The sequence below is a fragment of the Macaca nemestrina genome, chromosome 20, assembly GCF_043159975.1.
Source record: "Macaca nemestrina isolate mMacNem1 chromosome 20, mMacNem.hap1, whole genome shotgun sequence".
In the NCBI taxonomy this organism is placed as follows: Eukaryota; Metazoa; Chordata; class Mammalia; order Primates; family Cercopithecidae; genus Macaca; species Macaca nemestrina.
In genome coordinates, this window is record NC_092144.1 from 1,456,751 (window position 1) to 1,472,273 (window position 15,523).

General features: G+C 64.0%; 1 protein-coding gene across 1 annotated transcript; it reads left to right on the forward strand.

Moving 5' to 3' along the window:
* Positions 1 to 701: 701 nt before the first annotated feature.
* LOC105486219 (ephrin A2) lies at positions 702 to 15,156 on the forward strand. The gene is made up of 4 exons (XM_011748939.3): positions 702 to 1,092; positions 10,326 to 10,639; positions 12,750 to 12,815; positions 13,708 to 15,156. Exons 1-4 carry the CDS (start codon positions 953 to 955, stop codon positions 13,827 to 13,829), a joined length of 642 nt encoding a protein of 213 aa, XP_011747241.2. The 5' UTR covers positions 702 to 952; the 3' UTR covers positions 13,830 to 15,156.
* The last annotated feature ends 367 nt before the right edge of the window (positions 15,157 to 15,523 follow it).

Genomic DNA, 15,523 nt, shown 5'->3' on the forward strand with positions numbered 1-15,523 from the left:
GACCCCGGGCCTTTGCATAAGCTGTGCCCCCGGGCAGCGGCCCTCCCCTGCCTGCAGGATTCCTGCGTGGAGACTGGCTTCACTCTGGGCTTCTTGGATCCCATCCCCAGCTGCTCAGACTCCACACCGGTCCACCTACTATGCGCCCGGCACCCTTAGGGCTGAGATAGGGACTTACTCCATCCCTAGGGAACAGCGCGGTCCGGAGAGGCGACTCCCAGGGCCCCAGGGAGGCCTCAGCACGAGCAGCTTTGGACTTTGGCCAGCGCCCCTCTGAAACTCTGCCCGGACCCCCGCAGGGAGGCTGGAGTTGGCCGAGCCCGATTTGGGACGCGTGCGTCGGGGTTTGTGAGGCTGCGGATAGCGCTGGAACCAGGCAGGTGAGAGGCCCGGGACCCAGGGCCAGGCCGGGAGGAGTTGGGGGCGCCGGAGGCAGGGTGCGCCCCCGCTCCTCGGAGACCGCGGGCCGGGCCACGCGGATGCCGGCGGGGGGCGCGCACAATCGGGGTCGCTGGGGTAGGCCCCGGGGGATGAGCCTGCGACGGGGTGGGCCGGGGCAGGGGGCGGGCGCAGGCTGGAGACCCCCGCCCAGTCCCCGTGCGACTGGGGCACGGCGGGAGGGGGCGCCCGCGGCCCTCCCGGCGCTCGGGCGGGACAAAGGCCGGAGCCCGGGCCCCTCCCCGGCGGGTGCGGCGGCGGCGGCCCGCGCTCCGACAGTCCGCGCGGCCGGGTCCCGCGCCCGGGGCGACCCCGGCGCCCCGCCCCGCCGCCGCCTGACTTCTCGGCGCCCGAGGTCGCGCGCGCGCGGAGGCGGGGGCGGCCGGGGATCTCCAAGCGCCGCCGCGCCCTCCTCCCGCCCGCCCTCCGCCCGCCCGCTCGGCGGCGGCGGAGGAGGCGGAGACGGCTGGCAGGCGGCGGCCGGGAGAGCGAGCGCGGCGGCCGGACCGGGGCCATGGCGCCCGCGCAGCGCCCGCTGCTCCCGCTGCTGCTCCTGCTGTTACCGCTGCCGCCGCCGCCCTTCGCGCGCGCCGAGGACGCCGCCCGCGCCAACTCGGACCGCTACGCCGTCTACTGGAACCGCAGCAACCCCAGGTGAGCGCGGCCGCGCGCGGGGGGCGCCCGGAGACCCCCCAACGTCCCCCACGCCGCGCCTGGCCTCGCGCCCCCCGAGCTCCGGGCGCCCTCTACGCGCGCGCCGCAGCCGGGATACGGGCGCCCGGTTCCCGCGGGAGCCCCCCAGGGAGTTTCGGCCCCCCGGAGTTTGGGGGACTCACCCTTTTCGTACCTGCCTCCCCCGTGGCGCCCCATTGCCCTGCGGACTTTGGGGACTCGCATCCCACATCCCCAAGAGCGCCGACGTCTCCTGGAGTTTAGGGAACCCCTCTGACACCCTCCGATGCCGGGTAGCCCCTGAGTTGCCTGCCTGGACTTGGGGGACCCCTGATCCACCCGCCTCTCTGGGGAGCCCCCTAGGTTTCGCATTTGGTGGGGATCCCTGGGGACCTTGGCACCGGAGGTGGGGGACTGTGGCCCTCCAGGGATCTGTGGGGGCGTTCTGCCCGCAGGTCCCCAGATGAACTTGGGGAAGTTGGAGTGTCCCTCCCTTGGGACACAGCATCTGCTTCACTCCAGGAGGCCAAGGGCCCAGCTTTGAAAGGAGACTGAGGGGCCGGGGAGCTGGGGTCAGCCCTGGGAGGGGCAGTGGGATGGAGTCGTCTCCTGTCCTCTGGGCGCTGACCGGGAAACTGAGGTGCAGAGTGGATGAGGGGCTGGCTCAAGGTCATGCAAGGGGGGGACTTGGGGCGGGACCCAGGTGGCCCAGTGCCCTGCCTGCCACGCCCGGCCGAGATGCCCCACCCGCCTCTCGCAGGCCACTGTGTTCCGAACCAGGTCCGGGCCAGGCACAATGTGGGGGACAGGAGAAGCCCCCGTTGGTCAGAGCAAGAAAAGTTTGCCGGGACCTGGCCATGGCCTGGACATTGGCAGAACCCTCCGGGCCATCCCAGAGTCTCCAAGACCAGAGCAGGCTGCGGCTTCCCTGGGGGTCCCGTGGGAGCCGGGGCTTTGGGGGTCCTGGGGCTCTGGAGGGAGTCAGCCCCAGCACTCAGGGTGTCACCGTCTTCCCAAGGCGCACAGAGCTGCATGTCAGGGGCCAAGGCGGCCCCCTCACTCTCCTGCCACTGGTCACTTTCTCTCCGTTTTCCAGCCGCTTCCTGTGCCGACCCAGCCGCCCTCCGGAGCCCGCCATCCCTCCTTGTCCCCGCTGTCTCCTGCTGTCCTCGGTCCCCGGGAGGAAAGTTGCATGAACGGGCCTCTTTGAGGCGGGCTCGGGGACAAGGGCGGCCCGTGTTCCGCCGTGGGGGTGGGGAACACGCACAGGCCCACCCCCCACCATGGTCGACAGCCTCGGGTCGGGCCCCTGGGGGCTGAGGGCAGGGACCCTGGACCACTGGGGGACGGCTGGCCCACCTCAGAGCAGGTCCTTGAGCCGCCCACTGTGCTGGTCACATGTGGGTTTGATTAAGGCTGTCGCTGGCCGTGCGGGGAGTCCAGCGGGCAGCGCTTCCCTGGCCCAAGTTTTTGGTTTCATCTGCGGAATCTCCCGTCCCCAGCATGGCCTGTCCTTTGTTCTAGCAAACGCCAAACACAGGAGGACCCGGGAACCAGGGAGGAAGGGGGTCGCCAGGGCCGCCCTGCTGCCCCACCTGCCACAGGGCTGCAGGCTGCGGGCTGCGGGCAGGACCCCCCGGCCAAGGGAAGGAAGTGACCTCCCCAGTGCCTGGCTTGGCTCAGCCACCTCCTGTTGCTCCGGGTCTGACCTGGTTGCCCAGCTCAGACCGCTGCCCGAGGGAACGGCCTTGCTGGTTCGAACAGCCGACCTGGGCAGCACCAGGGCTGCCTCCTCCTTCCTCCTGCCTGCGGTGTCCAGGGTTGCTGGGGACGGAGCCGACACCCTGCAGTGGGGCCCAGGGCTGGGTGAGCACCTTCCCGGGAAGCCGGGATCCGGCCAGAATCGGGGCTTCGTTGCCGACATCGGGGGTCTCTGCGGTTCTCAGATATGGTGTCCAGGGGCATCTGCCCGGGACCTGTGCCTGGGTGGCGGGGGTGGCGGGGTGTCGCTCATGGCAGGGGGTGGTGCTGGGCCTCCGTATCCAAGGGGACCCTGTGGAGGGGCATCGGCCTGGGGAGAGGAGTGGCATCAGCCAGCAGGCCTGTATGAGGCTGGGCTGGCCGGGGAGGGATGATGGGGTTGGGCAGATGTGTGGGGGATGCAGGGACCCCGAGTCTTTGAGAGGGGCCTACAGAAAGGCACTGGGAGATGGGGGCGGCTGCGATGGAGGGCAGACAGCAGCGTGGGTACCACGGGACCGTGTGCTTCCGTGTGCTTGATGGGCCCGCAGGCCCGGGCAGTGCCGCAGCATCACCGGCCGCCCCTTCTGCCCATTGGCCTGGCACCTGTGCCCAGGCAATGACTGGTCTGTTTCCACCTCACACCCTCCCTGCTGTGAGGTGCGCTGCCTGCACCCAGGGGGCCCCGCACCCACCTCCTTGAGCCACTATAACGTGGGACCCGTTCGGTGGTCTGGCCAGCCGACCCTGCCACCCCCACTGGTGACTGCACAGTGTCTGTCCCACCCACCCCCCACCTGGGCTGGATACACCTGAGCTGGCAGCTAAGCGTCTCTGGGCCTGTTCCCAGCCGGGCCACATTGGGCTGGGGCGTCCGGGCCTTGGACCTGGCCGGCTGCCCTCACCTGTCCTGCTCACGACACTGCGTGTGCATTCCCACGGCTGCTCCTGTGTGTTTGCGTGTGGGGTGGGGGAGGAGGTGGTGTGCAGGTATGCCTTGGAGTCATATCCGGCTGCAGGTTACATGTGTCTGTGTGTGGCAGGAGGCTGCGTGAAGCCACAGGGCACAGCTTTGGCGTGTTTGCATGTGTCTGCGTGATTGCATATGAGGTGCATGTGTGTGTGCATGAGTGTGCCTGTGTGTGGCACCCGTGTTTGCATGTGCGTGCCCGTGCACAGAACTTCTGCAGTGTCCGAGGTCCCCGTGCGTGTCTGCCTGTGGCATGCATGCATTTTGTCTGTGCATGGAGTGCAGGTGTGTGTACGTGTCTGTGTGTGGGGTGCATGTAAGCGTGTCTGCCTGGGGGCAGCACTGGCTGTCAGAGGGCTTGCAGTGTGGGGGCAGTGGTGGCCCTGGCACGGTCCGCAGCAACCCCGATGCTGGCCCTCCCTCTCCTCCATCCCCTGGGGATGGGACCAGGGCCCAAGTGCAGACGGCTGTTGAACCTCAGAGCGGGGTGGACGCAGGGGCCTGCGGTCCCTGGGAGTCCTCACCTTCTTATTGGAAATCTGCAGTCATGTGGACTGGGTTGCGGGCACTGGGTGGGCGCCTGCCCACACTGGGCATCTCTGGGCTTCGGCCACCCTCCTGTGGTTCCCCACGGACCCAGTGGCCATCGGGTGTGGACAGCAGCTGGGCTTCCCTCAAACACCAGTTGGAAAATGGTGACCTGGGCGAGGGCTCGGTCCCCGAGGGAGGAGCTGCCCCCCGGCAGAGGGCGGAGGTGAATGTGGCATCCTGCTCCCCGTGGCTCCACCGGCGTCCCTCGGCCTCTGGGGGAGGCGGCTTTGAAGGGGGTGATGCCGTGTTTTGCTGCATGAGGGTTTTTTGTTTTGTTTGAGAGAAGCTGGTCCACTCGGCACTGGGGGGCTAGGAGAGCCGGGCGGTGGGCCTGGGGGGTTCGGGGCCTGAGGATGGGGTCCTGGAGGCCGTGGGGTGCCAAGACTCTCTGGGCGTGACGTTCGGGCAGGTGGCTCAGCAGCCTGGAGCCCCCAGGCCTGCTCTGTGAAGCAGGGGTGACGGAGCCCTGCGGTGGGTGCAGCTCGTCTGATAGGGCCTGGTGTGGACGGGCGGTCCCAGGGGTTTAGCGTCCCCTCCCCAGAGGGGAAACCGAGGCAGCTCCTGTGGTGGGGAGGATGTTTCTGCCTAGGCCCCATGGTCTCTGTGTCTCACAGTCTCTTTGGGTCTCTGTCTTCCCCGTCTCTGTGCATCCTGGGGTGCCATGAGTGGCCCAGGCTTCCGCCTCCACCTCGGGCCTCCCTGGGCGGCCTCAGTTTGCAGAGAAGGGAACAGAGGCTCTGTGGTGGGGGCTCGGGAACGCAGTGGGATTTGACCTCCCCCCGTCTCTGGGCTGACGTCTCCACAGGTCTGCAGGGGACCGGCCCGACATGGGTCCCTCAGGGTCACAGCAGAGGCAGCGGGTTGTGCATTCATGGGGGTCTGGGTGGCAGCGTTTCTGTGGAGCTGGTGGTCTCCTTGTCATCCACGAGGGTCCTGCCCCGGTGGCCGTGTGCTCCCTGGGACACGGCTTCTCTCCTCCTCAGGAACTGGGATGCGCCAGGCCTTGCCCCGAGGTCCTGTGTGTGGGACCGGCCTCTTTTGCAGATGGGTCCTCAGGGAAAGCTGGGCTTTGTACCTTGCTGGGGGAAGGGCTGAGCCCCTCCCGTCCCTGTGCCCACTGTACCCGTCGCCCCAGACACACGGCTGGGAGCCTGCGGAGGACCAGACGAGCCGGCGGGGTTTTTGCTTTAACCTCAAGCAGACGTTTGAACTCTGTGGCCGAGCCGGCCCTGGTGGGGGGGCTCGTGCCACGCCTGCTCCCAGACCAGGCTGGTGTGAGGTCTGGCCAAGAGACTCAGTGGCGCGCCCCCCCCCCACCTCCGTGCATCCCTCGTCCGCCTGTCCTGTGAGTCGATGGCTCCCACTTTATGGACAGAGCAGCCAAGACCCTGAGAGATGGTGACTCACCCAAGGCCACCCGGAAGTTGGGCACAGTCCAGGGTGTCCCCACCTGGGGGCAGGCCCCGGGGGAACCAGGAACAGCCCTGGGAGGGGCCGGAAGGTGGGTGGCTGACGGCAACTGCGCCCGCTGCACTCTGTACCCGGGCCACCCACGCCCACGGTGATGGAGGCCCCGGCGGGGCCGACCCTGCCAGGTCTACCTTTCCCTCCGGTTGCATTTTTCCTCTTTTGCTTCATTTCTAGGGCCCTGCCTCAGTTTACCCTCATGCACCACAAGGCCATACTTGTCCTTTCTCAGGCAGACCCTGCACCATCCTGAGGACTGATTTCCATTCAGGTCCCACCCAGGTCCTGGGCAGGAGGAAAAGCGCCAGCCCTCAGTCACGGGGGACATCTCTGGTTCCTGGAAAAGCCAGCTGTGGTTGCTGGTGTGGGTGCTGTCATCCCAGCAGGTCTTGCTGGGGGTGGCAGGAGGGGATGGGCGACCTCAGTCCCATGCTGGGCCTCAGGACCCGGGCTGCCTGCTCATCTGGCCGGCCTGGGCCTCCCCGGGAGCTCCTCTACCCTGGAAGAGAGATGGGGACGGGCGCAGGCGTCCACCTGCCCACCCACGGGGTCCTGGCTGCCGGCCACACCGCTGCCTCAGTTTCCAGTCCTGGAAGGCGGCTCAGCCCACCCCCAACCCAGTTCTGGGTGAGATTCCTAATTAGTCGCTTAGCTATTAGCGTCTAATGACTTGACAATTGCCCGATTGGAGCTAATTAGCTCCAGGCCGCTTGCTGGAAGGGGGTGACAGCCGGGTGGGCAGCAGGGTGAGGCTCTGCCTGGGTGAGGCTCTGCCTGGGGCCTGGAGGGCTGCCTGGAGGCGTGGACTTTGGCACCCGCAGGTTGAGCAAGCGTGGGGGGAAGGTGTGGCCCAGCAGAGGGAACCCGGAGGAGTAAAAGCTGCCACCCCGCTCTGTCTGGGAAAAATCCCAATTCAGTCATTAACCCCTTAGTGAGAATTTCAGTCTCTCTCTGCTGCTCCCAGAGAGGATTTGCATATCGAGGCTTTATCACTAATGGAGGAAGCTAAGGCTTTGTCTGCCTCTCCCCAGGCGCGGTTTTGGGGTGGGGGCCCCCTCCCCGCTGCAGGCGCCACCCTGAACAGGGGCAACGCGCCCGCCTCAGGCTCGCTCGCCAACTTGGAACCGGGAATGCCAACACAGCAAGGCCGCCGCTATTTCAGAGACGCAAAGGGAAAAAAATGGCCCCACGCCGGCAGCCAGAGCTGGGGGTGGGGGTTCCCCTGGGACCTGCCCCCCAACACACACACCTGCGGGCTGCTGCCAACAACTCTGGCATTTCAAAGTCCTCGCCTTTTGACCTTTTTAATTCACTCGTTCAGGCAAGAAACACATATTGAGTGCCACTGTATGCAGAGCCCGTGTAGGGCCCTGGGGAAGGGACAGAGGAGGCCAACCTCAGGATCCAGGATTCAGACAGCAAACCCTGTAAAGGATCAGATGTGATACGGGGCGGGGCCCAGGGAACAGCATTGCGGGCAGTGGAAACAGCACCTGCAGAGGCCCTGGGTGGGAACGGGAACAGCTGGGAGGCTGGTGTGGCTGGAAGGGAGGAGTCTTGGAGAGGAGGATGAGGAGGGTGGAGTGGATGGGCCATATAGGCCTGGGAGGGTGTACATTTTATTCTGAGGATCAAGAATGGATGGAGGGGTTTGAGCCGCTGCCGACGTGTTACAGGGTCTGCTTTGCATTCAGAAGAGCGAGCTTGGGATATGGGGAGGCTGGGCCCTGGCAGACCCTCACTGCATCCTGGAGGGGCCTGGGCACCCGGCCACTCTGCCACACAGAAGCCTCGGTCTCTGACATTTTACCGAAGGCAAAACGAGAGGAGAGAACACGGTGGTGTCAGACACGGGGGAAGCAGGCACCATCCAGGAACCAAGAGGCCGGAGGGGGACCGACAGGGCTGGTGCTGTGGGCCCACCTTCCGAGGCTGCTCTGTCTCACGAAGGCTCCTACTAGGTGCCAGGTTCCTTTTTTGGGTTGAATGTGGCTCCCTGGGGATCACTGCTGGGACAGCAGGGGAAACTGAGGCCAGAGGGCGGTGGGGAGCCCAGACATCCCTGTGGTTCCTCCACGGAGGCCTCCCCTGCAGGGTGACCTGGGTGCGGGCAGTCCCAGGCGGGAGCTGAGCCTGGCTGCCATCGACCACCTGATCAATGGGCTTTCACTTGGGCTGGGCAGGAACAAAAATGACTTCAAAAAGGCTGGAGCAGCCTCTGCATCGATCGTGCCCAAGGGGCCAGCGGGTCAATGAGACGCCTGTGCCCAGCCGGCCAATGGGGTAGCCCGAGGGGTGGGCCGAGGTCAAGCCGTCTCCATCTGAGCCTGTCTGGGGGCTGCCCCCGCATCTGTGCAGACGCACCCCGAGTGTCCAGCAGCCCGGAGGAGCATCCTCCTGCACAGAGGGGAAAGGGAGCCTCAGGAGAATGGGCCTCGAGACCCAGGGGCTCAAACCCAGACCCTAGCGCAGAACTGCAAGGTTCCGAAGCCCTGGACGGACCCCGGCCCCCCAAGCCCGGTTCCCTGGGGAGATTTCCCTGCGACACCCCCTCCCACTGTCCTCTGTGCTGGGCCCACAGGGATGATGAAGGAGGCCCGGGAAGCTCTCCGTCCCTGGACGAATCCAACCAGGTGGGGAAGGGCTGGAGGGTGACTGCACCGCCTCCGCCCCCCCGCCTTGAAATTCTTTGCTCTGGAGATCTTCATGCCAGATCACTAGTGGGGAAACTGAGGTGCGAGTGAGCAGGCCTGCCTGCCCCTTCTCACCCCTGGAGACCCAGGAACCCTCAGCCCCGCCTGGCGCGGCATCTCGGGGTGGCGGGGGACCGGGCCGATGCCATCTGACAATCCCATCAACCTCTCTCGAGCTGCAGTGCCAATTAGTGCACCCGGCATGGGGCCGGTGGTGGACTCACCCCTGCAGACCAGGGTGGTGGCGGCTGTGCCAGGCCCAGAGGCAGTGCCAGGGCCGGGATTGGAGCAGCCTGCGCCCACGTGCTGCCAACTCTGATGGGGCCTCAGTTTCCCCTGCCTGTGCAGGGAAGGAGGAGGCAGGAGCGGTGTGGGGGACCCCCCATTCCTCCCTGTTCAGGTCTTTTATGTGCTAATAAGCCCCTCTCAGGGCCCCCCTGGTGCCCCGCTTGGTCCAGGCCGCCGGCTACATGACAGGGACCCTGGGGACCACAGCCGGGAGATCTAAGGGCTCCTGCCACCATCGCCTGAGGCAGTGAGGGAAGGGGAGCCGCCGGTCCCTCCCTCGACTGACCTCTATCCTCACAGACAAGGCTGGGTCAGGGGGCTCCCTGGAGGAAGGGGCCTGCGGGCTGCGTCTGGGGGACCTCAAGGCAAAGGCTTGGAGGCGGGGCTAGGGGACTGAGGTGTCAGGAGCGCAGGCACCCAGGAGGGAGACCAGGAGGCCACCGGATTCCGGGGCTTGGGGCTCAGGAGGTTTCTGGGCTCCAGATAGGAGGGGGGTGGGGTGGGGCTCACAGGGTCACACAGGAGGGCAGGGTTGGGGCTGGGAGTGGAGCCCAGGATGCCTCCAAACTGGGCGGCGGGTGGAACTCTGGGGGGCTGCGGGGGGGATGTGTGTGGCGGGTGGAACTCTGGGGGGCTGCGGGGGGGATGTGTGTGGCGGGTGGAACTTTGGGGGTTCTGAGAGGAGGGTGGAGGGATTCTTCACGTCAAGCCCCATTCTCTTTGGGGAAACTGAGGCCAGGGTGGGGGCAGAGCTTGCCCCAGAGCGAGCTGGAACGCCCGACTTGTGTCCCCCACGCTGCCCCCATCCTTCTCAACAGGCGGGAGTGCAGAAGGAAAGCAGGGCTGGGGGCTGCCTGGAGGAGGCGGCACAGATGTTAAGCATGTTAGGTAGATGCTAAGTTTCTGGAGAGGGAATTCTTAGTGGAGGGACAGCTTGTGCAGAGACCCAGAGTCAGGAACCCCACGCCGGCCCTTTGCACCCAGGGGTCCAGATGTCACCCGCCTGGACACCCACCTCGCTGCTGGCCCTGCCGTGGGGCTGTTGGGGACACTGAGGCAGGAGGTGGGGGGCAGTGCCAGGCAAGAGACCGTTGGCTCCCAACCTTGAAGCCCGCCGTGACGGGGGTGTGCAACTCCACCTGCTGGCCGCTATCACCATTCAGGGCCCCAGGCTGAGTCCACCTTGCGAACTGACCCTCCCCCATTTCCCCGGCCTGACTTCCTCGTGCACCTGTCCCCTGACCCGTCCCTCTCCGCGCACCCTGATCCGTCCCTCGTGCTCCTGTCCTCTGATCCCGTCTACCCTAGCGCACCCTGACCCGTCCCCCGTGCTCCTGACCCCTGACCCTGCCCATGCACCCTGATCCATCCCCCCCGTGCTCCTGACCCCGGCCCTCCCCGCGCACCCTGACCCGTGTCCCGTCCCTCGCTCTCGGCGCTGACCTCTGGCCGCCCCGTCCCCGCAGGTTCCACGCAGGCGAGGGGGACGACGGCGGGGGCTACACGGTGGAGGTGAGCATCAACGACTACCTGGACATCTACTGCCCGCACTACGGGGCGCCGCTGCCGCCGGCCGAGCGCATGGAGCACTACGTGCTGTACATGGTCAACGGCGAGGGCCACGCCTCCTGCGACCACCGCCAGCGCGGCTTCAAGCGCTGGGAGTGCAACCGGCCCGCCGCGCCCGGGGGGCCGCTCAAGTTCTCGGAGAAGTTCCAGCTCTTCACGCCCTTCTCCCTGGGCTTCGAGTTCCGGCCCGGCCACGAGTATTACTACATCTGTAAGTGGGGTCGGGCGGGGGCTGCCGGGGGCCGCGGGGGTGGGGCCGGGAAGTGGGCGGGGCCGCTGGGGGTGGGGCCAGGAGGGGGCGGGACAGCGGGGGTGGGACCGGGAGGGGGCGGGGCAGGAGTGGGCGGGGCCGCGGGGTGGGGCCGCGGAGTGGGGCCGCGGAGTGGGCGGGACCGTGGGGTGGGGCCGGAGAGTGGGCGGGGCAGCGGGGTGGGGCCGGGAGTGGGCGGGGCAGGAGTGGGCGGGGCCATGGGGTGGGGCCGCGGAGTGGGCAGGACCGTGGGGTGGGGCCGGGGAGTGGGCGGGGCAGCGGAGTGGGGACGCAGCCGGCCCTGGCCACTGACCCCCAAGGTGTCAAGTGCATGATGGACCCGCCATCCTCCCAACCATCCCGGGAGGCCAGGACTGTCCTCGTCCCTCGTTGCAGATGGGGAAACTGAGGCTTGGAGGGGGACTGAGGCTGCACTATTGTGACCTCGGGCCTACAGCTCAGACCACTTGGCGGTTCGACCAATAGACCTGTCTCACCCTCCCGACAGCAAGACCAGGGTGCCCGCGCCCCAGCCCACTGAGGAGGGAAACTGAGGCATCCAGAGCCCAGCAGGGGAGGGGAGCAGGGTGGAAGCCACAGCTAGGCTGGGTGCTAGGGCTTACTCCTGTAATCCCAGCACTTTGGGAGGCCTAGGCGGGAGGATCACTTGAGGCCACGAGTTTGAGACTAGTGTGGACAACCTAGGGAGACCTTCTCTCTACAGAAACATAAAACCAGTTAGCCGGGCATGGTGACTTGGGCCTGTGGTCCCAGCTGTGCGGGGGGCTGAGGTGGGAGGGCTGCTTGGAGTGCATCAGCTCTGGTCACTCCACTGCACTCCAGCCTGGATGGCAGAGTGAGACCCTGTCTTTAAAAGAAGAAAAAATCCCACAGGGCCTCTGCAGCACCAGCCGCACCCAGACTGGGTAGGGGTCTCAGGTCCTCCCCACCCCGCACCCACCCCCGCATCTCCCCGGGACCCATGCCAGGCTTGGAGAATCCCTGAGGACCGTGGGGTCTTCATCTGAAGGTTGGGTAGCGGCAGCCTTGGGGAGTTTCACACCTGCAGGACCCCATGGTGGGCTGGGCTTAGGGAGGCTGCCAGTCCCTGCTGCTCATCAGAGGGTCCCAAGGTGGCCTTTTCATCCCCATGAAAGGCCAACGGCAGGTGGGGAACACAGCAGCGCCATTCGGAGTCCCGGTCCTGCTTGGCCATGATATCTGTGACCTTGGTGGGGAATGTGGGGTCCAGCCACTGCCCACCCGAGATAGAGATGATGGCGTCACACTGGTGGCCTCCGCCGTGCTAGGGCTTACTCCTGTAATCCCAGCACTTTGGGCTGCCGAGGTGGGCGGATCACCTGAGGTCAGGAGTTCAAGACCAGCCCGGCCAACATGGTGAAACCTCATCTCTACTAAAAATACAAAAATTAGCCAGGCATGGTGGCACACGTTTGTAATCCTAGTTGCTTGGGAGGCTGAGGCAGGAGAATCACTTGAACTCGGGAGGCGGAGGTTGCAGTGAGCTGAGGTCACGCCATTGCACTCCAGCCTGGGCGACAAGAGCAAAACTCCATCACACACACACACACACACACACACACACACACACACACACACACAATTTCCCAGAGACTCTACTGTGTTGCCAGGCGAGGCCCAGAGAGGGAGCGACTTGTCCACAGGCTCTCAGAGGGCAGAGATTTGAACCCAGGTCAATCATTTGACTATTAATACATCACCACTTTGTTGGTTGCTTGAAAACAAATACATCATTTTCTGAGCTCACCCTGTGCTGCCCTGGGGTGAGGCAGAGCAGAACAAAAACACAGACACCCCCAGGTTTTGGAGTCAGGATTGGACAGAGGGAGAGGCAGGGCGAATGTACAGGAGACTGCTGGGAAACAGGGGGCATTGTGTCTGGGGCTTTGATGTACGAGTAGGAGTTTTATGGGTGGCTCTCCACCTGGGGTTAGGGTTGATTCACCAAGGTGGGGAAGGGAGTACAGCCCCAGGAGGTCTCAGGCACCAAGAGCCACTTCCCCACTCATCCCCATCCTTTCTCTTCTAGCGGCCACGCCTCCTAATGCTGTGGACCGGCCCTGCCTACGACTGAAGGTGTATGTGCGGCCCACCAGTAAGTGCTCAGGGGAATGGGCAGGATCCGGGCCCCCACCCCTGTGTCCTAAACTCACAGAAACAGTGAATGTTTAGAAGAGCCAGGAGAGGGGGCCTCAGGTTTCCCCATCTTGCCCTGCCTTGCCCCAGCCTCGATTTCCCCATCTTACAAATATGTCATACCTCCAAGAGTGAAGGTTGGCTGAACGCAGTGGCTCATACCTGTAATCCCAGCACATTGGGAGGCTGAGGTGAGAGAATCACTTGAGCCCAGGAGGCTGAGGCTACAGTGAGCCGAGATCACGCCACTGCACTCCAGCCTGGGTGACAGAGCAAGACTCCGTCTCTAAAAAACAAAGCATGCCGGGCACAGTGGCTCACGCCTGTAATCCCAGCACTTTGGGAGGCTGAGGCAGGTGGATCACAAGGTCAAGAGATGGAGACTATCCTGGCCAACATGGTGAAACGCCATCTCTACTAAAAATACAAAAAGTAGATGGGCGTGGTGGCACGTGCCTGTAATCCCAGCTACTCAGGAGGCTGAGGCATGAGAATCGCTTGAACCCGGGAGGTGGAGGTTGCAGTGAGCCCAGATAGTGCCACTGCTCTCCAGCCTGGCGACAGTGAGACTCCGTCTCAAATCATAATAATAATAACAACAATAACAATAATAATGCAAAAAAAAGATTAAAGAGTGAATGTTGAATTCAACAGCCAGGTCCCCCACTTGAGGCCAAGTGACTTTGCCCGGAGAGTGGGCATCAGGGATGGCACCAAGAGGGAGCCGAGGGCCTGCCTGGTGGGGTTTTGAGCCCGGTGGGCAGATGTGCACTCTGAGGCTGGGCGGCACGTCGGGAGCAGCCGAGTGGGGTTCGGGCCGCCGCTGAGCCTGCTGTCTCTGCCACCCCTAGATGAGACCCTGTATGAACCTCCTGAGCCGATCTTCACCAGCAATAACTCGTGCAGCAGCCTAGGCGGCTGCCGCCTCTTCCTCAGCACCATCCCCCTGCTCTGGACCCTTCTGGGTTCCTAGTCCCAGCCCTGCAGGACGCCGGCCCTGCCTGGACGGCCCCACCTGGACCGCCTGACCTCGGCCCTCCGGACCCAGCTGCGGCCCCCGCCTCTGAGACCAAATAGAAACGCTGCTTCTCCCTCCACTGGTGCTGCCCCCGCCGGGCAGGGGCCATCCACCCGCCCCAGGACCAGCCCTCAGGGAGGACCAAGAGCCCCCCGCCGAGGCCCGAGGGGCTGGGGTGTTGCAGCCCCTGGCCAAGCCATCTCCTCTGGGGTGTCGGAGAACCCGGGAACCTCTTGGCGATTTTTTTTTTTTAGTGTATTTTTCATGGTTGGATCAAAAAGACTTGAGTTTTTAATTTAATTTATTCCCTGCCATTGCAGCGGGGTGGGGTCCCTGTGCCCCGGCCTGGGGGAGGGGAACGCGGAACGTGGGGTTGGGAACACAGCCGCTCCTCCCTGCTCTGCACCCCACTTGTGGGGCTCTGGCTGCAGCCCACCACGGTCCCCCCTGGTGCTCCAGGTTGGGTGAGTCTGAGCCGGAAGGGGTGCGTGGTGAGCACCCCTAATTGTGGTTGGGGGGCCCTCATACCCCATCGCCCACCCGAATCCTCCTGGTAATTTTCTCCCAGCCAGTGTTTGGCCCCAGGGCGCTGGCCCTTCGGAATCACAGTCCTCCCGTGTCTTAGGCCGATGCAAACAGCCCCCTATCCATCCCCACCGCCTCACACGGTCCTCTCCGACACCGAGAAGACCTTCTATTTCTGTAAATAGAGCCAGCAAGTGCAAACTGTGATTTTATTTTCCATGTAATCCTGAGGACGGACTGGACCATTTATGTTTCTTCATCCCTTCTTAGGGGGTCTTTTATTTTGGTGGGGGGGTGGGGTGGACTTTTAGAGTAGAAGCTGCACTTTGCAATAAGCTCGTTTCGTCTGTCAGAGCCCCTCCCTCAACTCTGTGACCTGATAATGTTTCTAAGAAAAAGAAAAAAGGACAAAAGGGAGGGAACCACTACCAAAAACAAGAAACACCTCCCCGAAGACACTTTAATGAAGGAAACAACGCGTTTATACGGATTTCATATTTCTACCCGCCTTTCCTGATTCTGTGTTTTATATATATTATATATAAATATATATTGTGTACGGCTGCCGGCCGGCGGCTCGAGGCACGCCGGGTGATGGTGGGTGGGCAGAGGGCTTTTGTAGGGGGTTGGCGGGGCGGGCCACGTTGCCAGGCCTGGAGCTGGCGACCGGGCCTCCCCTCTTCCCGTCACAATCAACTTTGGATTCTGTATTTTTTTATAATAAAATGAGCATAAACCTCAAACGCGCGTGTCCGTATGTGGGGGCCTTGCCCTACTTGAAGGAGAGTTTTGCATTCCTGATTTGGCGGTGGACGCCGGGCATGGTGGTTTACTCCTGTGATCGCAGCACTTTGGGAGGCCAAGGCGGGCGGATCACTTGAGGTCAGGAGTTCAAAACCAGCCTGGCCAACATGGTGAAACCCCGTCTCTACTAAAAATATGAAAAAAAAAAAAAAAGCCAGGTGAGGTGGTGCACACCTGTCGTCTTAGCTACTCAGGAGGCTGAGGCAGGAGAATCCCTTGAACCCAGGAGGCAGAGGTTGCAGTGAGCTGAGATCATGCCTTTGCACTCCCGCCTGGGCGACAGAGCAAAACTCTGTCTCAAAAAGGAAAAAAATAGGCCG